The 24543-nt window shown below is 45.5% G+C and overlaps 2 protein-coding genes across 2 annotated transcripts in view; both read left to right on the forward strand.

Annotated features, from left to right (window-relative positions):
- The first annotated feature begins 2184 nt into the window (after positions 1 to 2184).
- ehd4 (EH-domain containing 4) lies at positions 2185 to 21401 on the forward strand. The gene is made up of 8 exons (XM_062396938.1): positions 2185 to 2638; positions 7332 to 7508; positions 9855 to 9952; positions 15418 to 15584; positions 15789 to 15922; positions 16017 to 16128; positions 17021 to 17185; positions 18422 to 21401. The coding sequence occupies exons 1-8, from the start codon at positions 2412 to 2414 to the stop codon at positions 18977 to 18979; spliced, it is 1638 nt and encodes a 545-aa protein (XP_062252922.1). The 5' UTR covers positions 2185 to 2411; the 3' UTR covers positions 18980 to 21401.
- A 1670-nt stretch (positions 21402 to 23071) lies between these two features.
- sptbn5 (spectrin, beta, non-erythrocytic 5) overlaps positions 23072 to 24543 on the forward strand; it is a 39040-nt gene continuing 37568 nt past the window's right edge. Inside the window, exon 1 of the mRNA XM_062396899.1 lies at positions 23072 to 23185. Within this exon, the coding sequence (XP_062252883.1) occupies positions 23072 to 23185 (114 nt within the window). The remainder of the gene's footprint in view (positions 23186 to 24543) is intronic.

A 24543-nucleotide genomic window follows, 5' to 3' on the forward strand; every position in this document is an offset into this window, starting at 1 on the left:
AAGTGTACTCAAAGTCCAATTCGTCATTTTCAAACCTCACCACATAACTGTATTTCACCCATTTAATCACTTATATATGTAAACATAAACATGTATTACATATATATTACATTTATCCTTGAAACAAACATTTCTAAACATGATTCAGATGCTACAGATAATAATAAAAACATCTCTAAAAGGCTTTTAAGAGTAAGAACCTAGAAAGATAATATAGTACAATTATAAAAGGTGCGTTGTTAAAGTATGGTCTAAAACACTAAGACATGAAGACTGATCATCTGAAATATAACATTTATTTGCCCTTGGTCTCGTTCATATGAAAACAAAGCTTAGTTAGTCTTATGAACAAATGTTTTTATGAAGTATTTTACCTTTTATTTACTAGATGTATTACAGTTAGACTTAATGATGCAACACTTTCAGAAACCTAATTCATTCACTGAGTTTAGTGTGTGTGGTGTGATGTCAGGCTGCCTCCACCAGGGGGCGCTACAGGACGGTGGTGGTGTCAGGAGCCTGCAACTGAACTGATTTTCAAAGACTTACAGAAGAAAGACAGATTCTTTGAATCTGTCTCATCTACTGTTCTGGATAGGGGCGTGGCCAAATGGCTCGACAGCGCCCCCTACAACGCAGACATTCTGTCTCGTTTAACCCATCGTCACGAAGTCGGTCTCACGTGTATCATGAGCGGACGGGACAAAACGTCCCGGCACCAACTTGAATTAAGCAACAGGAAGTCGGCCATTTATAATTTTGTTCATATTTTGGTTGTTTTACTTGTCGTGTATTTTAACTAACTCCTCCCACAGCTTTCATCAGATCGACTTCATATTCAGTGAGCGTCATCTCGACTCCTCAAAGGCTGAAGCTAACTCCTCTGTGCAGATTCCAATCATTCTCGAAACTCATTCACACGATCAATATGGCGGCCTGAACAGATCCATATGTAAATTATTGACTCATTGTCACAGCGCCACCTGCTGGAGACCGGAAGTGACATGTGTTATACTTTGATGCACGGCTGCCGGTTGGTCAGATCAGACATGCTATAAGCACATGATCAGAATCGTGACACTTCCTCAAAACGTGTAAACATCGAAGGGCAAAGAAAGTTGATCCTTCGTTTTCATAACTCCACGTTGCATTGTCCTATCACCACCAAACTTCTGTCACATGATCAGAGTCCAGGCCTGAACAGCTCCATATGTCTATATTAACTCAGGGTCACAGCGCCACCTACTGATCACCATGAAACAGGATCACATCACTTTACATGTGTAAAAGATATTTAATGAGTACTTAGAATATGAAATAATAATATACATACACTTCAAAGATATTGCAAAGAAACAATCATGCATGAAATAACACAGGGAATTAATACGGGTCATAATAATTAGTGGGCGTGGTCAAGTGCTGCGTGAAGCAGGAAGTGACGTGTTTATCTTTCCCACACGGAGACGCGGCAGCACAAGGTCCAGATATCACAGGTTCTCGACCCGCACACTGCTGATCGCAGCCCAAGTCTGATGTGTTGATCCGTTCATAATTAATAATTAACTAGATGAGACTAAAACCTGTTAAATGATGTGTTTGTTTGAAACAAATTAAGTTCAGAGGTCAGAGGTGGGTAGGTTAGGGTTAGTTGTGACCGGGTCCTGGTTAAGGTCAGAGGTCAGAGGTTGGTAGGTTATGGGTTAGGGTTAGTCGTGACCTGGTCCTGGTCCTGGTTAAGGTACGAGGTCAGAGGTGGGTAGGTTAGGGTTAGTTGTGACCTGGTCCTGGTTAAGGTCAGAGGTCAGAGGTGGGTAGGTTAGGGTTAGTTGTGACCTGGTCCTGGTTAAGGTCAGAGGTCAGAGGTGGGTAGGTTAGGGTTAGTAGTGACCTGGTCCTGGTTAAGTTCAGAGGTCAGAGGTGGGTAGGTTAGGGTTAGTTGTGACCTGGTCCTGGTTAAGGTCAGAGGTCAGAGGTGGGTAGGTTAGGGTTAGTCGTGACCTGGTCCTGGTTAAGTTCAGATATTAGGTTCAAGTTAGAATAAAGTAAGAATAGAGTTTAGGTTCTAACATTATGCAAATTAGTTTCCTCACTGAGATAGACGTAAATGTGTGTGTGTGTGTGTGTGTGTGTGTGAGTGTGTGTGTGTGTGAGTGTGTGTCCGTGCTGCGTCACAGGGGCGGTGCCCTCAGGTACACACACCAGCAACGGTCACACAGCCCACAGAGGAGTCACTGTTTTCTCGGCTCCATACGCGCGCACTCGTGGACTCTCCTCAGCCTGAAGGTCGAGTCCCGCAGAAAGAACCGGAGGAGGCACCGAGGAGCAGCGGAGGAGCACCCGGAGGAGCACCAGAGCAGGATCAGCGGAGGAGCACCAGAGGAGCAGCAGCAGGAGCAGGAGCAGGGCGGATGTTCAGCTGGGTGAAGCAGGAGCAGGGTCGCAGCCGGGAGGGAGAGATGTACCAGACGGTGACCGAGGGGCTCCAGAGCCTCTACACGCGGAAGCTGCTGCCGCTGGAGGAGACCTACCTCTTCCATGACTTCCACTCCCCGGCCCTGGAGGCCGCGGACTTCCAGAGCAAACCCATGGTGCTGCTGGTGGGACAGTACTCCACCGGGAAGACCACCTTCATCAGGTACGAGCCCCACCGTGCGTGAACCAGGAAGCAGCGTCACCCGCTCTTACACCAGACCTCACTTACAAACCGCACCATTCAACACTCTCTCGCCTCCACACGAGTCTCGTGAAGCGGAAGAACTTTCACTCACAGTTCAAACGGACGTTTCGGGTCTGATGTTGAAATCGGCTGATGTTTAATCCACCAAAACCGATCTGAATTTAGGAAAAGTTATATTTTAAATGGTGTTCCTGGTTCGTTCTCTCTGTTCAACTGAGGAGGAAAAGATGAAGGATTCTATAGAAAGTTATAAACTATAACAAGACACTTTATTTTGAAGGTTTAGATGAAATAAGCCTGTTGAAGTCTGTCTCATTTACAGTCACAAATACATGAAATGATCTTTAGGCAGCTCAAAGATAAATGAATAACAGAAAGTCAAAGATAATAAGAACAGAAGAAAACAACCAAAATAAGAAAAAGGAAATTAAACTCTCACAGTATTTCTCATTAGAGACTTTTCCAAATATATCTCAAGTCTTTTTTGAATCACTGAACTTCAGGGTCTTGAAATTATCTTTAAACTCGAGCAAAAACAAGTTAAATAAAAATCAATAATAATAAAATCATTATTTTCACAATTCAAATATGTATTTTCATCCTTGTAGTTCATTTCCATATCCTCAGTAGTTTTACACTGTGTATAGTTTGTTAGTTTCACAGTTTTCATCTCACCTCCAGCAGCTGTTTGATCAGTGCTCTCCGCCCACACTGAATCTGGTGGAGCTTTATACCTAATATCTAATCTGCATAATTAAGACTCTTCCACGTATGGATAAGAAAATCAAAAGTGTCAAAGCTCTGTCTTAATGAGTCCAGTCCTCTTCTGAAACCGGCTCATTAAATCCACTAAATCTGCATTTAGGAAATCAGTGAGTAGTTGATTTCTCTGGGTCCCTGAGACGTCCCTTCTCCTTGAACCGAGGCAGCGATGTAAGCAACAGACAGAGAGTCAGTGGTCAGCAGCTCAGGGTAACAGACAGAGAGTCAGTGGTCAGCAGCTCAGGGTAACAGACAGAGAGTCAGTGGTCAGCAGCTCAGGGTAACAGACAGAGAGTCAGTGGTCAGCAGCTCATGTTAACAGACAGAGAGTCAGTGGTCAGCAGCTCAGGGTAACAGACAGATAGTCAGTGGTCAGCAGCTCAGGGTAACAGACAGAGAGTCAGTGGTCAGCAGCTCATGTTAACAGACAGAGAGTCAGTGGTCAGCAGCTCAGGTTAACAGACAGAGAGTCAGTGGTCAGCAGCTCAGGGTAACAGACAGATAGTCAGTGGTCAGCAGCTCAGGGTAACAGACAGAGAGTCAGTGGTCAGCAGCTCAGGTTAACAGACAGAGAGTCAGTGGTCAGCAGCTCAGGGTAACAGACAGAGAGTCAGTGGTCAGCAGCTCAGGTTAACAGACAGAGAGTCAGTGGTCAGCAGCTCAGGTTAACAGACAGAGAGTCAGTGGTCAGCAGCTCAGGTTAACAGACAGAGAGTCAGTGGTCAGCAGCTCATGTTAACAGACAGAGAGTCAGTGGTGTGCTGCTGTTTCCTCCACCTCGACTCATTGAACCGGCTCCAGCGTCACAGGCTCAGGTCTCTGCTGTGGAAATCTACTGTGACTCGTGTGCATGTTGTCATAATGTTTGTGGAGTGCACAGCTCCGGGATCAGCTGAGGCTCATGGGTACTGTAGTTTGCACAGAGGCTTTAGTGGCGCTGTGAAAGCTGCCGGGGATCATGGGTAACTGACCTCGTTCTGGACGGAGACGTCAGAGCTGAGGTTTGGATTCTTTGTTGAAATAACAGAAGAGAGTTGACTCAACAAACAAAGACACAAACACACATGAGCAGAACTCCACCTGTCCGTGGGTCTTACAGCCTGATGCACAGATGTTTAGATTCAACATGGCCGACGACTTCTCCAGGCGTCCACCGTGAACACATGTCCAGCCCGAACCCTGCGAGTGAGATTCCCTGCTGCCAGCTGTCTGTGGTGTGATGCTAAATGACCGGAGCCATAGTTCATGTGTAATTTTCTGTGCCTCAGTGAATTCAGTGTTTATTACTAGTTAATGAACAAACACATCTTTGAGTCACTTTTATCACAAAAGTCTGTGGAGATAGTAAATTCAACTTTGATGTGGACGTGAAATCTGAAGATCCTCTGGAGTGAATCTGGTTAAACGTGGAACAAACATTCACTTGGACTCGAGGAGGAACTGAGGAGCTCCTCATGGTTCTCATGAGCTCAGCTGACGTCCTGTTTTCTGCCCGGAGGCTGGCACGTCCTCACGAGTTACACCCCCCCGCTGTTAAAGCCACACTGGGGGGGGGGTGTAAAGAACAATGCACCACAGCAACAAACCCAAACACACACATATTTGTGTGTCTGTGTTTGAGGGATGAGACCTCAGGAGACTGAACAGATCCTGACAGGTGATCCAAGTGGTCCGGTGATGAGGAGAGGACCAGGGCTCCTCACTGCAGGAGGTGATGAGTGGGAGGCAGCTGCAGGTGCAGTGGTTTGGTCGACATGAACCAGTTCATTTCTGACTGATGGTTACTGGTGTGAAGTCAGTTCCCATTACACAAGCCTCACGAGAAGGTGTGAGTCAGACTTCAATCCTGTGAGTCTGTGGTTTAGCCAGCGTCAGTTACAGAGTGCGCTGTCAGTGCAGCTCACGGTCCACAGACACACTGACTGAACTACAGGCACACTGACTGCACTACAGACACACTGACTGAACTACAGACACACTGACTGCACTACAGACACACTGACTGAACTACAGGCACACTGACTGAACTACAGACACACTGACTGCACTACAGACACACTGACTGAACTACAGGCACACTGACTGAACTACAGACACACTGACTGAACTACAGACACATTGACTGCACTACAGACACACTGACTGAACTACAGGCACACTGACTGAACTACAGACACACTGACTGAACTACAGACACACTGACTGAACTACAGACACACTGACTGCACTACAGACACACTGACTGAACTACAGACACACTGACTGCACTACAGACACACTGACTGAACTACAGGCACACTGACTGAACTACAGACACACTGACTGCACTACAGACACACTGACTGAACTACAGGCACACTGACTGAACTACAGACACACTGACTGAACTACAGGCACACTGACTGAACTACAGACACACTGACTGAACTACAGACACATTGACTGCACTACAGACACACTGACTGAACTACAGACACACTGACTGAACTACAGACACACTGACTGAACTACAGACACACTGACTGCACTACAGACACACTGACTGAACTACAGACACACTGACTGAACTACAGACACACTGACTGAACTACAGGCACACTGACTGAACTACAGACACACTGACTGAACTACAGACACACTGACTGCTCTAGAGACGAGCTGCGACCTGCAGACTGAAGACGCAATCTGCTGGAGCCTGGGTTTATTTATTTCTGAGGTCAAATGAAGGTCGTGTGACCTTCTGTGAAGCCAATACATCTGTAATCCCCCTCTGGTGTGGGGGTGTGTGTGTGTGTGAGCGTGTGTGGGTGTGTGTGTGCGTGTGCGTGTGTGTGTCTGTGTGTGTGTGCATGTTAGTGTTAGTGTGTGTGGGCCACTGCCGAGGCCCCACCCTGCCCTGAGGAATGCTATGAATCATGGGAACAGATTGCCAGTAAATTGCAAACTGGACAAATTTCTGCTTCTTCTTCTCTGAAGTGAAAGCAGCGGAGTTGAAGGTGGTCCAATGATTGGCTCCACAGAGGCCGCTGCATGCTCTCTGATTGGTCCACTCAGAAGACGGGTGGACCGCTGTTGATAAACATCTGCTCAGTTTTTAAATGAAAGATGTAAATATAAATACTACTGGTCCACAGGGACGTTAGCCTCGGCCTTCTCCTACGTTCATCACCTTGGTGGCAGAACATTGGTGAACTCCAGTAACTTGGTCACATCCCACTTTGTGCTGCTGATTGAAACCATGTTGGTGTCGAGGTGTCTTCTGCGTGTGGACGATGATGAGTTGAGCGCCTGACATGTTGGAGAAGAAGTGTCCTGCTCCTTTCCCTGAAGGTTGATGGAGGTGGAGTTACAGTGTGAGCTCCTCCTCTCTTTGCTGTGTCAGAAGGTCATTGACCTTTGAGCATGAGAAGGTGTTTCAGACCAGAGTGCTGCTGCAGGAGAACTGATCCAGGATCAGAGTTTTCTGGTGTTAACTCCCGACCTGGACGATCACATCCCAGTGAAAATCCTCCTGGATCAGCAGCTCAGTGAAAACATGCCGATGATGATGAGTAAACAGTTCTTTGTCTCTGGTAGTTTTCCATCTTGAGCTTGTTCTCTGTTGGACTTCCATGTGGGCCTGTCAGGACTTTGACAGCAGGAAGACACACTCTGCATCTCTTCCTTCCTTTCTCACTTTTCAGAAACAAGAGCGAGCGTGTGAGAGGTCGACGAGGTCGACACATGAAAGCACAGGAATTCAATTCTGCATTTCAGACGTGGCTTCAGAGGAGCCGGCCCTCTCAGAGGAAACCGGCCTGTTTGGGTCACACTGACAAAACCATTTCTGAATAAATGACACGAGATCAACAAACCTTTGTCGTGTGTGTGCCCCCCCCCCCCCCCCCAGGTACCTGCTGGAGCAGGACTTCCCGGGGATGAGGATCGGTCCGGAGCCGACCACCGACGGCTTCATCGCTGTGATGTACGGAGAGAACGAGGGAGTGGTCCCTGGAAACGCTCTGGTGGTCGACCCCAAGAAACCCTTCAGGAAACTCAACGCGTTCGGAAACTCCTTCCTTAACAGGTACACACACACACACACACACACACACACACCAGCCTGAAGTTGATATTGATCCGACAGTTATTCACTATCACATGGTGTCATATGATCAGTTATGGTCGTATGTAGGAATGATGTCATCATGACCTCATTAAGTGTTTGAATGTTTTAACTTTTACAATAACCAATAAGATCAGAGACAAGATCGAAGTTAATTCAGAACCAATCATTCTTCAGAACGTGATATAAATGACATAATTAGAATATAAAGAGTATTGACTGATCAGGGAATTTTCAGTGTGTGATCGATTTGAATCAGAGCTCATTAAGTTTAGATAGATAGATAGATAGATAGAATGATAGATAGATAGATAGAATGATAGATAGATAGATAAATAGATAGATAGATAGATAGATAGATAGATAGAATGATAGATAGATAGATAGATAGATAGATAGATAGATAGATAGATAGATAGATAGATAGATAGATAGCGAGATTGATAGATATATGGATAGATAGATAGAATGATAGATAGATAGATAGATAGCGAGATAGATAGATATATGGATAGATAGATAGAATGATAGATAGATAGATAGATAGATAGATAGATAGATAGATAGATAGATAGATAGATAGATAGATAGATAGATAGATATATGGATAGATAGATAGATTACATTATTCATCCCCGAAGGGAAATTAAGTCGTCATAGCAGCCGGTATATTTGAATACAATACAATAGAATAAAATAAAAAATATTGAGGTAGAAAGAATAAAAACAGAAACACAAGATAAATAGGTAGATAAGGTGCAGTGGTAAGATGATGGTAATAGTACTGATGATATGATGGTAATGTTATTGTTAGATAGTATATACAAATAGTACAGTATATATAGTATATAATATAACATAATATATTTATATATGATAGTAATTATACCAATATAATGGCAGTATATAGTAATAATGGCAGCAACAGTATATATTATAATAATAATAACATGTAAATATGTAAAAATATGTGTATATAGACTTATATATACAAAGAATATACAAAGAGTATGATATAATATATGATATATAGTCAAGGTATAAATATAAGTATTTGACTATACAATAGATAATATAATATACTATGAGTGTAAGAATATGTAGACAGAGTGTGCAAAAGACAATATTATTGTATAAAAAGATATATCAATATGGTTTATATTAACACATAACACATATGATGTGGAGTGTTCCAGTGTATGGAGCGGAGTGTGGTACAGGGTACACAGTGAGGAGACAGGTGTGTTTAGGTCAGTTCTGGGATGGTGGCTCTGACAGAGGTAGAGGAGTTGTGAATTCAATTGTTTTCATGATTCATGTCAGTGAACGTTAAACAACGTTGAACGAGGGAGGATGTTACTGGCTGCTTGCACCATGTGACTCCCTGCACACGAGAGGTTTGATGCTCTCGTTCAAACTCAACTGTTCATCTGGAGAATGGTTCACACCTCGAGGAGCTCACTGATCCATCGACTCATTAAAGGTGCCTCTGACTGAGACGTTGGGAATATATGTAGAATTGCACCAATAAGCAGAATTGATCATGTCGTCAATAAAATCTAACTAATACAAACACACACACAGACACACACACAGACAAACACACACACATAAACACATAAACACACAAACACACACACACATAAACAACACACACAGTTGGATGTCAGAGTTCAGATCAGGGGGGGTTTAAATTTAGATAGAAACACTGTTGTCCAAACCTATTTCCTCTGTCCAGAAATATTTCTAAGAGGAAGTAGAAAAATAGTTGACACTCGAACTGTGTGTGTGTGTGTTTGTGTGTGTGTGTGTGTGTGTGTGTGTGTGTGTGTGTGTGTGTGTGTGTGTGTGTGTGTGTGTGTGTGTGTGTGTGTGTGTGTGTGTGTGTGTGTGTGTGTGTGTGTGTGTGTGTGTGTGTGTGTGTGTGTGTGTGTGTGTGTGTGTGTGTGTGTGTGTGTGTGTGTGCCCCCCCGAGGCATTCCTCTAACCAGGAATCCCACCTCGTCCCTCTTGGTGCAGTGGAGGAACTTTCCACAATAAGTTATTGTTTCCAGGGGGAAGTGTGTGTGCGTCACCACGTGTCAGAGCTGGTTTTGTTTTTTCCCGCTGCCACTCGAGCTCGGACGAGCCAGAGATTTATATCTGCTGTCGTCTGGAGCCGAAATTAACTCAGTGCAGAAGGGCGTCCACCAAACCTGTCAGGGTTCACATCTGGGACAGTCTCATATATATGATGCTTCTGCAAATTCAAGTATATTTATACCTAATGTGTGTGTCTGTGTGTGTGTGTGTCTGTGTGTGTTTCAGGTTCATCTGCTCTCAGATGCCCAATCAGGTTCTTCAGAGCATCAGCATCATCGACACTCCTGGTATCCTGTCAGGAGAGAAGCAGCGAATCAGCAGAGGTACGCTAGTGAAACACATACACACACACACACACACACACATGAGTACACATATGGTTTTGTTGACTTTGTGTGTGTGTGTGTGCGTGTGTGTGAGTGACTAAGTCATCATCCTGTGTTGTGTAACAGTCCTTGAGATTCTTTCACTTCCTCATATTGTATCAGAGCAGTCGTCACTCATCACTCAACATTCAGTCTAATTACAGGTCAGAGGTCACCACGTCCCTGAATTACTCTTACAATTTGTTCACAACTACACACTGACACACACACACAAACACACACACACACACACACACCCCGGCTACCTTCTGGATGCTATGAGCTCAACTCCACGACCGTCCTGAGCTGTTTGAACAGTCAGCACATGAGACAGCAGGAGACAAGCATGTCAGAGGACATGGAGGGACAGGAGAGAAGCTGGAGGGACATGAGAGGACATGGAGGGACAGGAGAGGGACAGGAGAGAAGCTGGAGGGACATGAGAGGACATGGAGGGACAGGAGGGAAGCTGGAGGGACAGGAGAGAACATGGAGGGACATGAGAGAACATGGAGGGACAGGAGAGAAGCTGGAGGGACATGAGAGGACATGGAGGGACAGGAGAGGGACATGTAGGGACAGGAGAGAACATGGAGGGACAGGAGAGGGACATGGAGGGACAGGAGAGAAGCTGGAGGGACAGGAGAGGATATGGAGGGACAGGAGAGAAGCTGGAGGGACATGAGAGGACATGGAGGGACAGGAGAGGACATGGAGGGACAGGAGGGAAGCTGGAGGGACATGAGAGGACATGGAGGGATATGGAGGGACATGAGAGGACATGGAGGGACAGGAGAGAAGCTGGAGGGACAGGAGAGAACATGGAGGGACATGAGAGAACATGGAGGGACAGGAGAGAAGCTGGAGGGACATGAGAGGACATGCAGGGACAGGAGAGGGACATGGAGGGACAGGAGAGAAGCTGGAGGGACATGAGAGGACATGGAGGGACAGGAGAGAAGCTGGAGGGACAGGAGAGGGACATGTAGGGACAGGAGAGAACATGGAGGGACAGGAGAGAAGCTGGAGGGACATGAGAGGACATGCAGGGACAGGAGAGGGACATGGAGGGACAGGAGAGAAGCTGGAGGGACATGAGAGGACATGGAGGGACAGGAGAGAAGCTGGAGGGACATGAGAGGACATGGAGGGACATGAGAGGACATGGAGGGACAGGAGAGAAGCTGGAGGGACATGAGAGGACATGGAGGGACAGGAGGACGTCTCTGAATGTAGACACTGTGCTGGTTTAGAGGTTTAGCTTCAGCAGAGACCTGAGAATGAGTCCCCACACTCAGACTTGTCTTTTCTTGTTAAAATGTCTTTGGACGCCTGGGACGTGGCAGGTTTTCTTCTCCTCAGAGGATGAACCCAGAGATCCAGCTCTGGAGAGCATCTCAGAGGCTCTACAGGCTTCAGACCGACAGATCTTCTTCTTTTTGGTTTCACTTCTTGTTTTGTCTGATGATGAATCAACTGAAACTCTCAGTTTTTTCTACAAAAGCAGATCTGAAACCAGAGAAACTGACAGAAAGCATCTGAACAGGAACAACTGTCGGGAGGTTTCACTCCATCCAGAGAAGCAGGTGTTTCACGTGACTGTGGAGGGGGTAGGTCTTTAATAATGTGTCTTAAGTTCAGCATCAGAACTTCAGGTGATCTGAAGCTATGACCTGACAGACGACTCGACAGCCGGTTACTTCCTGTGAAAGTAAAAGTTCTCTAAAGTAAAAAAGTCTAAAGTCTGATAAAGGGAGAAAACACTGAAGCTAGTGAGGCTAGTAAGACACGCCCCCTAACCAAGGTAAAGTTAGAGCAGCTTGGAGCAGCTGGCCAATCAGAGCAGACCAAGTGTTTGAGACAGAGGCTGAAGAGAAGACGTCTCCGTTAACGTTCATTGTTGATCTGATCACATGTTCAGCTCCCAGTTCACACCTGGTGTTCCCACCTGGATCGAATCCCACTTCCTGCTCTGTGTGACCTCACAGGTCTGAACAACATGAACACAAGTGAGAGACTGGGACCAGATTCATCCGTCCCTGTTGCTCTGGGATCGAGTCAGCCTGGATGACGGCAGCCGTTAAAGACCTCAGCTGGACGGGTGTGGGGGGGGGGGGGGCAGGATTAGAGGGAGGTACAGGGCGCCACAGGAAGCGGCAGCAGGGCGTTCCCTCCATCTGGAAACACTTAGCTGCTCAGCTGAGGCCAAATTCCTCCTGACGATGTTCAACAGGCCAACAGTGACCACACACACACTGACACACACACTGACACACACTCACACACACACACACACACACTGACACACACTCACACACACACACACTCACACATAGCAGCATCACTGACAGATTGAACTTCAGCACACAGACACTGGTGGATCAGTGAGATCACAGCTACTGCTCTGAAACTGATTCATTCACACACACACACAAATACAAACACACACACACACATACATGTGCTGCAAAGGTTTTAAAACACACACGTGTTGGATTTGGGATTTAAACTGATGGTTTTCCCAACAGGTATTAAACCTGTGATGGCACCGGTGTTACAGATCACACCATGAAACTATGGACATGTACATGAGACATGAACACAACTCTGAGACAGGAACACAACTCTGAGACAGGAACACAACTCTGTGACAGGAACACAACTCTGAGAATGTCACAGAAAGAACCAATCAGATGATCAGAAAACAAAGCGCTGGATTGGTTGTTTTGTGTTTCTTTGTGTTGTTTGGTTCAAACTCACTCACTCTATTAGAAAATGAGTTTTAATCCTGGAGGAATCCTGAAACACACAATAGTCAGACAGAAGGTAATGTTGTGTTGCTGTTTGTGCGTCACTCTGCGTGTTGTCGCATGTTGGGCAGAGCTGCAAGGTGACGACAGGGTGGAGTCACTGTTTGCCTGCTCGGCTCAGAGGGCGTGGCCTAACGCCAGCGTCTGCTGGGAACTCTATCAATTATCATTGATGCAGTTTTAACATTTTGCAGCAGCTGTTTGTTTCCTCTGCTCCTCTTCATCACGGGACTCACTCAAAGCAGCAGTTTGGTTCCCTCTGCTCCTCTTCATCACGGGACTCACTCAAAGCAGCAGTTTGGTTCCCTCTGCTCCTCTTCATCACGGGACTCACTCAAAGCAGCAGTTTGGTTCCCTCTGCTCCTCTTCATCACGGGACTCACTCAAAGCAGCAGTTTGGTTCCCTCTGCTCCTCTTCATCACGGGACTCACTCAAAGCAGCAGTTTGGTTCCTCTGCTCCTCTTCATCACGGGACTCACTCAAAGCAGCAGTTTGGTTCCCTCTCAGCTGCTCCTCTTCATCACGAGACTCGATCTGTTTCAGATTGTTCTCCTCATTCTGGGGATTTAAATGTCTCTTTTCAATGACTCACCGTTGGGTTTGAGCCTTCCTCAAATTCTTCAGTCCGACCGTCAGCGTGTCAGACTGGGCTTTCAGCCAGTCCTCCCTCCCTTCAGTGGCTCTGCCCACTGGTGTCACTGGTCTGCTTCATCACCTCAGATCCAGTCAAATGAACTCAGTGACCCCACCAGTGAGACACCCACAGACACTTTATAGAGATGGACAAAGACTCAGAGACAGGAAAGTGAAGTGAATGTGGAAGTGCATAAAACCTGTCTTCTGTGTACTGACCAGCAGGGGGCGACTCCACTGGTTGTGTCTGTAGAAGTCTACAGAAAGTGACTTCTCACTTTAACGTCAGTAATAAAGAGTTTAACCCACTGACAAACAAACGAACCAATGAACCGTGACGAAGAGTCACTCCTCATGTCGGTGTGGTGTGTGTGACGCTACCTGGAGCTCATGGGCTCAGCACAGACACACACACTGTGAATAGACAGAGGACGTCTCGTTCACTCTCAGGTTCTCTCTGTAGAGGTGGAAACATTATATTTGTTCTGGGGCATAAAAGCATCACGTGAGGGCGGGACAGAGGAAGTGCTGCTGTTGGTCTGAGGGCACTTCCTGTTCCACAGGAAACAGATCATGTGAAGTGAGAAGCCGTCCAGTGATGGAAGCACAAAGTGTTTTCTCTCCGACTCACACAGAGTCAAGTCAGCTGGGACGAAAACCTGAGCCTGCAGGTGTAACCCGAGACTGTGTGTGTGGGTGTGTGGGTGTGGGTGGGGGGGGGGGGGGCAGGTGTCCCTCACCATCGGACGTTGTCGCACATCATTTATTCAGGACCTGATGAGTCATGGCTCATGAAACTGTGACAAATCTTTATTCTGTTTTAAAGCTGCAGCGATTTAATCATTAATTCAGATTATTTGTTATTGTAATATATATGGTTAAGGTTAAAGTCTCCAGGTCAAAGTCAAAGTAATGTCCCCTGAAGTCATGGAGACACAACTGTGTGTGCGTGTGTGTATTGTGTCAACAAACAGTCAGAGGTGTGGGTCCCTGCAGTAATGTTGTGTTTGTGCACAGCAGCGTCTTTAGGTTAAATACTGAGTTGTAATGTGATGCCAGAGGTTAACTGCTGTTCTTCACACACACACACACACACACACAGTTACACACACACACACACACCAGCAGCATTATAGACAGACTGATGAGCTGTAGGTTTATTAACTCTGGTTTAAGGACACACTGTCGTAATGGGACAGGGTTGATGAAGGCTGTTTACTGAAGGTGTTTTGTGTTTGTGCAGTTTGTGGACTATGTCAGGTCCGGTTGTGTGTGTGTTATATTCACACTAATGTGTAAATATAATTTAATAAATTTCCTATATACATCTAATAATCAAAGTAATAGTAACTGTCGGTGTTGGATAAGTACAGCAGGAACATTTTACTTTGAAAGTGTAACTTCCTGACCTAACGACCTTTTAGGTATTTCCTGATTCAAACTGATTTGTCTGAAAGTAATACAATACAGAAGTAATAGATTACAGTAAAGTACAGATAGAAACCTGAGTGTCTCTGTTGCTTCAGTCAGAGGAGTTCTCCAGATCCGGGCCGAGGAGCCACACCCACACGTCCACGGATCAATTTACACACACACACACACACACACACACACACACACACACACACATAGAGCTGTGTCTCTATGACTTCAGAGGACATGGACTCACTTACTCTACTACTTACCTAACCAAACCTAAATTTGAACCAAACTTTAAAAGTGTTCTCACGTTTTGTCCCCATGAAGAAGACAAGTCCCCATAATGTGACTGTAACCAGATTCAGGTCCCCACAACATGAGTATTACCTGGACCACACACTCAGGTCAAAGGTCACTTTGAGGGATTTTTAACCTGAAGCTTCAAAATGTCTCAAACTGAAAATCCAAACTGATGAATCTTCAGAGGCTGAGTGTTGAAGATCCTCTGAGCTGGAGTCTAAAGGAGGTGCTGCTCCCTCTGTCTGCGTGTCTGTCCTCAGGTTACGACTTCGCGGAGGTCCTGCGTTGGTTCGGGGAGCGGGTGGACCGCATCATCCTGCTGTTCGATGCCCACAAACTGGACATTTCTGACGAGTTCTCCGAGGCCATCAAAGCCTTCAAGGGCCAAGACGACAAGATCCGAGTGGTCCTGAACAAGGCCGACCAGGTAGGACCTCATCCCTCTGGAACCAGCTGCTGCTCACCTGTCTCAGTCTGACTCCTCCTCCTCCTCACCTGTCTCAGTCTGACTCCTCCTCCTCCTCACCTGTCTCAGTCTGACTCCTCCTCCTCCTCACCTGTCTCAGTCTGACTCCTCCTCCTCCTCACCTGTCTCAGTCTGACTCCTCCTCCTCCTCACCTGTGTCCTCAGGTGGACACCCAGCAGCTGATGCGAGTGTACGGCGCCCTCATGTGGTCACTGGGGAAGGTGATTAACTCTCCGGAGGTGGTGAGAGTTTATCTTGGTTCCTTCTGGGCCAAACCACTGCAGAACACTGAGAACAGGTCAGAGAGCAAGTCACTCACTCACTCACTCACTCACTCACTCACTCACTCACTCACTCACCCTCCTGTCCCCTCCTGTCCCCTCCTGTCCCAGGCGTCTCTTCGAGGCGGAGTCTCAGGACCTGTTCAAGGACATCCAGAGTCTCCCGAGGAACGCTGCCCTCCGTAAACTCAACGACCTGATTAAGAGAGCTCGTCTGGCCAAGGTGAGACAGGAAGTGACATGTTGTGTTTGGCGTTAACGCCGACGCCTTCAGGAACTCTGGAATTCTGGGAAAACTTTGGAATGTTTGTTGGTCTCGGACAGAAGAAGTCAGGGAATGTGATCACTCTCAGGTTCTCCTCTGAAATGAATGAATGTCAGTTTAAACCTCTGAGTCCAATAAAAACACACTTTTACTCATTTGTTGTCACAATTGTTACATATAGCTATAAAATATAGAATATAAATATAATGATATTATAAAAGAATCCCATTCCCAGAAATAATTATATTAATATTATTATTATTATTAGTTCACAGATGACAACAACAGGATGAGGAGACACCTGTGTTTGTCTTCTCACGCTGACCTGCTCCTCCTGACACTTTATCTTGGTTCTTCCTTCTTCTCCTGACTTTTGATAAATGACTCTGGTCTAATTCAGTGACCCCACTCCCTCCTCTCATCAAGCCTCCCTCCCTCCTTTCCTTCCTTCCACCTCCCATAATGCAATGTGTCGGTGTGAAGGATTACAGGGTCTCCTGCATTCCTTCCTCCTCCTGCTGGTCTGAATGCATCAATCAGCTGTGGCCTAGTTTCCCCTCGGACCCGTCCACTCTCCTGTTTCTTTAGTCGCCCAGACTCTCAGTCTGAGAGGATTCAATTAAATCTGATCTGCTGCTCTTTTATAAACGTAACGGGAACTAAGTAAATCCTTTTCTCTCTTACTCCTTTAATACCTCGACTCCGGAGAGAAACTTATTTAGTTTGTTCTGTAAACAGATAAAACAGGAAGCTGATATTATGTCTGATGAGGTTTCTGATGCTTCAAGGGCCCGTGGTGTAGATTCATTTCCTCTCAGTCATTTCCCTTTTTCCTTTGTTTACGTTGCAGGTGCACGCTTACATCATCAGCTACCTGAAGAAGGAGATGCCGTCTCTGTTTGGACGAGAGAAGAAGAAGGAGGAGTTGATCATGAGGCTGCCGGAGATCTACACCATCCTGCAGAGGGAGCATCACATCAGCCCCGGAGACTTCCCCAACGTCACCAAGATGCAGGTACTGAGAAACATGAAGTCTGATGTGTGAGTGTGAACAAGAGAGAGTTTCCTCTTCTCTCCCTGAGCGTCTGTTCTCTGTGACTCTGCTGAGTGGGTTCCATCTCCTGAGAACAACTGACTGAGAGTCACAGAAACAACCAGCTGCAGCTGAAGAGTGAAGCTGAACTCAGATCAGTTTTTAACAACCAGAGTTTATCTCCAGGATTCAGCAGGAAACTGTGAAACATGAAGAGTTTTGAACAGTTGGTGGATCTGTTACAGCTGCAGCTCTTCAGCCTCAGGAAGCAGAGGATCATGGGTAATATCCAGAAGGACGACACAGTCAGAGTCAACACATCGTTAAACTCAGTTTTATCTACACATAAAAACCACTTCATCACCATGTGTGGCCGCAGGAGGAGCTGATGCTTCATTTTATAGAGATTACATCACGTGTGTCCTCGTGTAACAGACTGAGAACGACCTCTGACCCCGAGACGACGGGATCCAGATGTTTACTGGTGTCAGACAGATGTTTGAAGGCAGCAGGGACAAAGTGACCCAACACAAAAACACACAGTTTGCAGCTGGTGTCTCAGGCCTGTAGAGAGAGGCTGTGTGTGTGTGTGTGTGTGTGTGTGTGTGTGTGTGTGTGTGTGTGTGTGTGTGTGTGTGTGTGTGTGTGTGTGTGTGTGTGTGTGTGTGTGTGTGTGTGTGTGTGTGTGTGTGTGTGTGTGTGTGTGTGTGTGTGTGTGTGTGTGTGTGTGTGTGTGTGTGTGTGTGTGTGTGTGTGTGTGTGTGTGTGTGCTCATTCCCTAGCATCAATTGTATTTATTCACTTTTTGGCGCGAGAGGATGTGTTTGTCGACTCCCTGGTGAGATGTGTACAGACACACACACACACACACACTGCGTCCACCTGCAGCTCGGTGTCATGTTCACGTCGGTGGACTCTCGGCCTACAACAAACATGGTGTGTGGTCTTCGGCGCCCCCTGTCAGAGGATACACAGAACTGCAGGGACCAATCGTTATCACTTTCCAATTCGTTTTCTTCTTCTTTGCTCTGAATTCTCTTTCTATGGTTCGATTATTTTTCTTAATATCGACAATTATTTAATTTCACAAAGTCTTTGTTTTAGGCTCCGGAGTCAGGTGGTGGGCGGAGCCTCAGATTCAACCGGGAACTTCAGGCTTTGAATAAACAGGTTTAATTTAGTGGTGACTTTAAGTTTTGTGTCTGTCGCCCCCTGCAGGACATGCTGCAGCACTACGACTTCAGCAAGTTCCCGTCCCTGAAGGTGAAGCTGATCGAGTCGGTGGACAAGATGATGGCCACAAAGATCGCGGGTTTGATGGCGATGATCCGAGAGGAGGAGTCCAAGGCCCCGCCCACCCTGGTGTCGGGCGGCGCCTTCGAGGGCTCTCAGGACGGCCCCTTCGGCCGGGGCTACGGCGAGGGCATCAGCGCCGGGGCCGACACGGAGGACTGGATCGTGAGCCGCGACAAACACCGCTACGACGAGATCTTCTACACGCTGATGCCCGTCAACGGCAAGATCACCGGCGTCAACGCCAAGAAGGAGATGATGAACTCGCGGCTGCCGAACACCGTGCTCGGGAAGATCTGGAAGCTGGCGGACTGCGACCACGACGGCATGCTGGACGACGAGGAGTTCGCCCTCGCCCAGCACCTCATCAAGATCAAGCTGGAGGGTTACGAGCTGCCCTCCGACCTGCCCGACCACCTGATGCCCCCGTCCCACCGCAAGGACCCCACCGCAGACGCCCTGTACAGCAACACCGAGGACTAGAGCGCCACCAGGGGGCGAGCCCCGGAGAGACTGACAGGAAGTCCACTGCTGCTGGTGCTCAGACTGAGAGGGAACCAATCAGCAGGCCGACGGCTACAGAGGGTCAAAGGTCAAAGTTCAGGTGTTTTATAATGAAGAGCTCGACACTAAGATGATCACTTACTGAGTCCAAATAACCTGCTTTTATTTTGGTTTATATGTCAGTTATTTTAAAGCAACAAACAACACTTTTATTGTGAAAGAGAACAGTGTATCCAGATATTTCCTGCTACAGCCACACAACTACCAGAGTTGCATCCAATCTGCTACAGATATGTATCCACACAACTCTATGGCATTATATGAATTGATAATAATACTGTGTTTTTATTCTGAAGGCCAAGACACTTTCCAGATGCCTAACTGTAGAGTTTCCTGTAGAGTGGGGGACGTGATTATTCTTTCTCTCCACCTCGTGACCCGATCGTCCAGAAGAGGATTAGAGCCTCGTGGAAAATCCAGATTCTGAAACTGGGCTGAGTGAGAAGTTTGTTTTCACTAATCGTCCTCTGCAGCTGGAGGTCAGAGATGATCAGTGTGAAGCATCGAGGGAAACCTCCTCCTGAGCTCCATCATTCAAACATCTGATATTTGAATTATCAAGCTCATGTAGGAATCCTGGTTTTTGATTGGTTCTCTAAAGTAAACATTACTGAGATGAAAATATCACCTCATTAAAAGTTAGATATTTCTTTGTGTTGTCAAGGATGTGAGGATTATCTTTAGATGTAGTTATTTTAGTGTAGAATGAGTCAGACTCAGGTCACGAGGTCAAGAGGTCACGAGGTCACGTCTCCTGCAGCTAATCTCAACCCCCTGAGTCGTCTTTACGTTCGTTGTAAATCCGACTGGCCGTGTGTTTTGCAGCAGGAAGTCGTTAGTTAGCCCCGCCTCCTCGTGACGATGGAGTTCAGAGTCAGTCCCCGTCCAGGACGCTGGGTCCAGGGTATTCTCAGAGGTCAAAGGTCAAAGTCCGTCCTGTTTTAACAGCACCACTGCAGCTCGTCGTTAACTCGTCCCTCGGGGACGGATGGCGTCCTGAAATGTGTCCGCTCGCTTCTGTTTCCTCGTATTGTAAACATCAGCACAGACGAGCAGAGCGGTGACCTCTGACCTCTGCTGACTGCACACCTTCCTCTCCGTAGAATCCTCCGCTGCCTTCGTGTCTTATTTCCAACTCTGGAAGTTCAGACCTCGACTGGGGAGGAAACTTTTTCCACTTCCTGTCACAAAACGACTAGAAGGATTTGATGCTGCAGTAAATCTGATTAGATCAAAGTGAATGTGCCTTTAACTGCAGCAGCGAGGCTCGACCAATGAAAACATTTGATTCTCATTCAGACGATTCATGTTCAACCATGTGACCTTTGACCCAGAGACACATGATCGCACACTAACACTCAAAGTATAAGTTTATTGTTGTGAACCTGCGTGTCAACACCAGACGTGTGATTAATGAATCTTCATAATGAGAAACCTTCATATTCAAATGACTCTAATATCTCAAACTAAAGTTCCCACTCAGGATGTTTCATGATTTTTATTTTCTCATCCAGTTATTCTGGATTTTCTCTCATTATTGTTTTAAACATTTTTGAAAGTTTCTATGTTTTGATCAAGTTTTCATTATTGTTAAGACGTCAGGATATTTTATTGGTGGAAATGTTTCCTTTATGTTAAAATGCCTGTAAACTCCTCACTAGTATGAAACAGTGTCACACCCTGGATGGAGCTGGAAATGTGTACATTCATATATAAAGTATAAAAACACTGTACATGAACTACTGTAAATATGCTGATGTTGATCCACCAGGCGTCGGGCCTGTCAGTGATTTGAGTAGTCGGCTGCTCGTCAGTTCTCTGACTGATGAAGAGCAGCTTCTCTTTTTGTTTCCTTCCTGTCTCCACATCATGGATTTTAACTCTGTGAACATCGAATCCTAATCGATTTCAAAGCTGTGTTTGCACACGTCCCCGGCAGTGCCTGCTCATCTCAATGCTTCAGAAAGAGCGCCCCCTGGTTCCTGCTCGAGACAAAGCCTTTGATATCTGTCCGCTCCGAGTGGTTCAGAGCTTCAACCCTTCAGAACCTTCTGCTCCTATGACAGGACGTGTCGGTCCTCGAGGATCCATCAGGTGCTCGGTGCCTTGAGAGCACAGAGCAGCTCGAGGTCCACGTTCAGCTCATTCTCCCACAGAGCAGCTGTCTCTGAGGATTTCTTGGTTTTTTAGTTTTGATCAAAGTCATATTCCTGTGAAGGTTTTATTTTAGTGATTTTTAAACTATTTTTTATTCTTGCTGTTTGGATGTTACTCTGTTCTGATGATGCAGCTCATCCTGTCAGCAGAGCTGGAGACTAATAAAGTTTATTCAACACGTGCACTCGTGGAGCTGAAGTTTGTTTCATGTTTTTACTTTTTGCATTAAGGAAAATGATGAACAAAAAGAATGAATGATTCGGATTTTATAATAGTTAATAAGATGTAACACAGTAAAAAATATGTGGATGAGCTGTAGACAACAACACAGCAGAGTTTATACGTCATGCCCCGCCTCCTGCTGCTCTACAGGCTCCGCCCCTCGCTCTAAAGGCTCCGCCCCTCACCTGGATGTTCCCACATGTTCCTGTTTGAACGAGTCGGACCCAACAACCTGCTGCTGCTTCACAAACACCAGCTACACAACATGTCCAGACTTACTACAGACTTATTACAGAGTGGGTGTCGGCAGGGTTCAGCTACACGTGAAGTTTTCACTAATTTCAAGTGAATTTAATCTTTAATTTGATCTAATCTTAATCTGGTTAAATAGTTGAATCAACATTGTTCATTGAGTTCAGTTCATTGCAGATTTCCTCTCAGTGTTTAACATCATGATTCACTTCCTGTAACAGGTTGTTTACTGAGACAAATGGTGAAGCTGCTTCAGTGACTCTTCAGCTTTCAAACTGTTGGAGCTTTAATTTGTTTCTTAAAGTTTCGGCACAGATTCCCTCTTCATGCAAACTGGTTTGAACTGGTTCACACGTGACAGATCTTAAAGTGAATCTGGATTGATTTAATGAGACATTCATCCCTTTACTCTGAGGACGTGATGGGACATTGTCATCAGCTGACTGGGGTGTGTGTGTGTGTTGTTACACACATCCTCACACGCATGGTGTGAACTTTGACCCCTGCAGGTTTCTGCTGCTGTCAGGTAAGTGAACCTGCTCATGCTGTAAATCCACTGGTTTCAAAGTTCACACACACAACACTTCATGTGACTTGTGTGGGGTAGGGTTATACCTCACATCAGATTCTAACTTCAGACTCTAACTTCAGACTCTAACTTCAGACTCTTTCTTCGGTCGGATCAGAGAGAGAACAATATTTCTTCCAACACGTCTTTGGACGTCCCACTTCGAAAATTTTTGAGCTGAAAAAGACAAAAGAGAAGGTACTGTGAGAAAGCGTGTGTGTTTGTGTGTATATTGATTCCACCTTCTTCTTCTTCTTCTTCTTCTTCTTCTTCTTCTTCTTCTTCTTCTTCTTCTTCTTCTTCAGACCATCGTTAGGATGTTTTATCTGTGGTGTCTTAGTCCTGTGTGATCGTGCATATTGTTTACATAATGTATGCAAATTAAGCAACTTAAAGGAATTTCACTGCATCACATGTATCTGAGTAGTTTTAGTTACAAATTACTTTACAGATTAAATGTTTAAAGTGTGTAACAGACAAAAGAGAATTAGATTTTAACAGCTGGTGTGATGTTAATTTATCTTGAGCTGTGGTTTTTAGTTTTCAGGTTTAAATTCAACAGTTCATAAATTAATTTGCTCATTCTTCAAAAAATAAATTATTTAGCTTTTGTGTGAAAATTCTTCTTGTTTCATTGTAAAATATAAAAATTTCACTTTTAATAATTTCTGATGTTGATCAGATCAAGTTTCTGTCGAGGAGATGAACACAGTTGTGGTCACATCTGCACTTTGTGGCCGTTGTGTGTTTGTCTGCAGAATGAAGCAGGTTGTGTCTCTTGAATCCTGTTGGCGTCCCCTCTCTGTTTCAGGATGGAGGGCGAGGAGGACGGGGCGGGGCGGGTCCGGGAGCTGCAGGAGCAGAGGATGTCCGTCCAGAAGAAGACCTTCACCAAGTGGATGAACAGCGTCTTCTCCAAGAACGGGGTGAGACAGGAAACCACCAGGAGCTGGGAACTGATCCTGTGGCTTCCAGAGCAGTAGAAGAAGAATGTCACACTGGATAATATACTGCATATTGATATTTTTACATAGATATAATAGGCTGTCTATAATGGATGGATGGATGATGGACGGATGATGGAAGGATGGATGATGGATGAATGGACGGTTGGATCTGAGTTGTGTCTCCAGCTCTGACTCACGTCCTGGGGCTCAGTTAGAACAGATCCCAGTCCTTCTTTGTAGCTCCAGTATGATTTATGTGTTTTTATTGTCTGATAACGTGATGCCAGCTGTTGGCTGAACCCCGAGGCCAGCTGCTGATCCTCATTCCCAGGATTCCTCAGGATTCCTCTGGGTTTCTTCAGGAGGGCAGAGTGAAGAATGCAGATGTTCTCCTGCAGCTGAGGCTCCAGATCTGATCTGAGATCAGAGGCCTCGTGGAACACACAACTCACAGGATGTTCACGATGAGGAGTTCAATTCTGCAAACACACAAACAAACTATTATTCAGACTAAATGTGTTTTCAGACACAAAACAACCTGAATACATGTGTAACTTTCAGTCTTCCTAATTAATCCACGTCATTAAGTGTCTTGTGTATAAACAGCAGCTGACGTGTGTCCAGGAGGAGCTGGTTGTTATGAATCACTTATTACAATTAGGATAAATCAGTCAGACTTTAACTAGAATGTACTTTTTTAAATAAAACTAATAATAATACCCATTATTTTAAATAAATAGTGTGTAAATTATTAAACCACTGTCACGAAATTGAATGATCCTTATTTAACTAAACCAAATTATTTATAAGATTTAAAAAGACAATCTGACGCTTCCACCGACACCTGCAACATATTTTCTCTGATCTACATAAACTTACACAAACAACAACAACTTTAGCTTCACTAGCTTGGTGAGTGTTAGCTTATTGTGTGTTAGCTTGTTGTTTGCTAACTTAGTGAGTGTTAGCGCAGTGTGTGTTAACTTAGTGAGTGTTAGCTTCTTGTTTTATTAGCTTGTTTTTTGTTCGCTAAGTGAGCGTTAGCTTATGTTAACCTGGCTTCAGTTTTAATTCGTTAGATTTTTTAAATTGAACAGATTGTGTTTACACAAACAGCAGCTTGTAAACAACAACAACTCTGCTCAGGTCAGAGAACATTATTTACATGTAAAAGTTCCAAACAGACTTTAACATGTTTGTGAGGACACGGACAGATTCAGGAGCGAAACTCGGTGAATGATAAACTACGTGTTTAAAGTGAGGTCAGGAGGGTTTACAGCTTTTATTTACTTTTATGAGTATGATACTAAAACATAATATCATCTTAATGACCACAT

Source organism: Platichthys flesus, chromosome 10, assembly GCF_949316205.1.
Source record: "Platichthys flesus chromosome 10, fPlaFle2.1, whole genome shotgun sequence".
NCBI lineage: Eukaryota > Metazoa > Chordata > Actinopteri > Pleuronectiformes > Pleuronectidae > Platichthys > Platichthys flesus.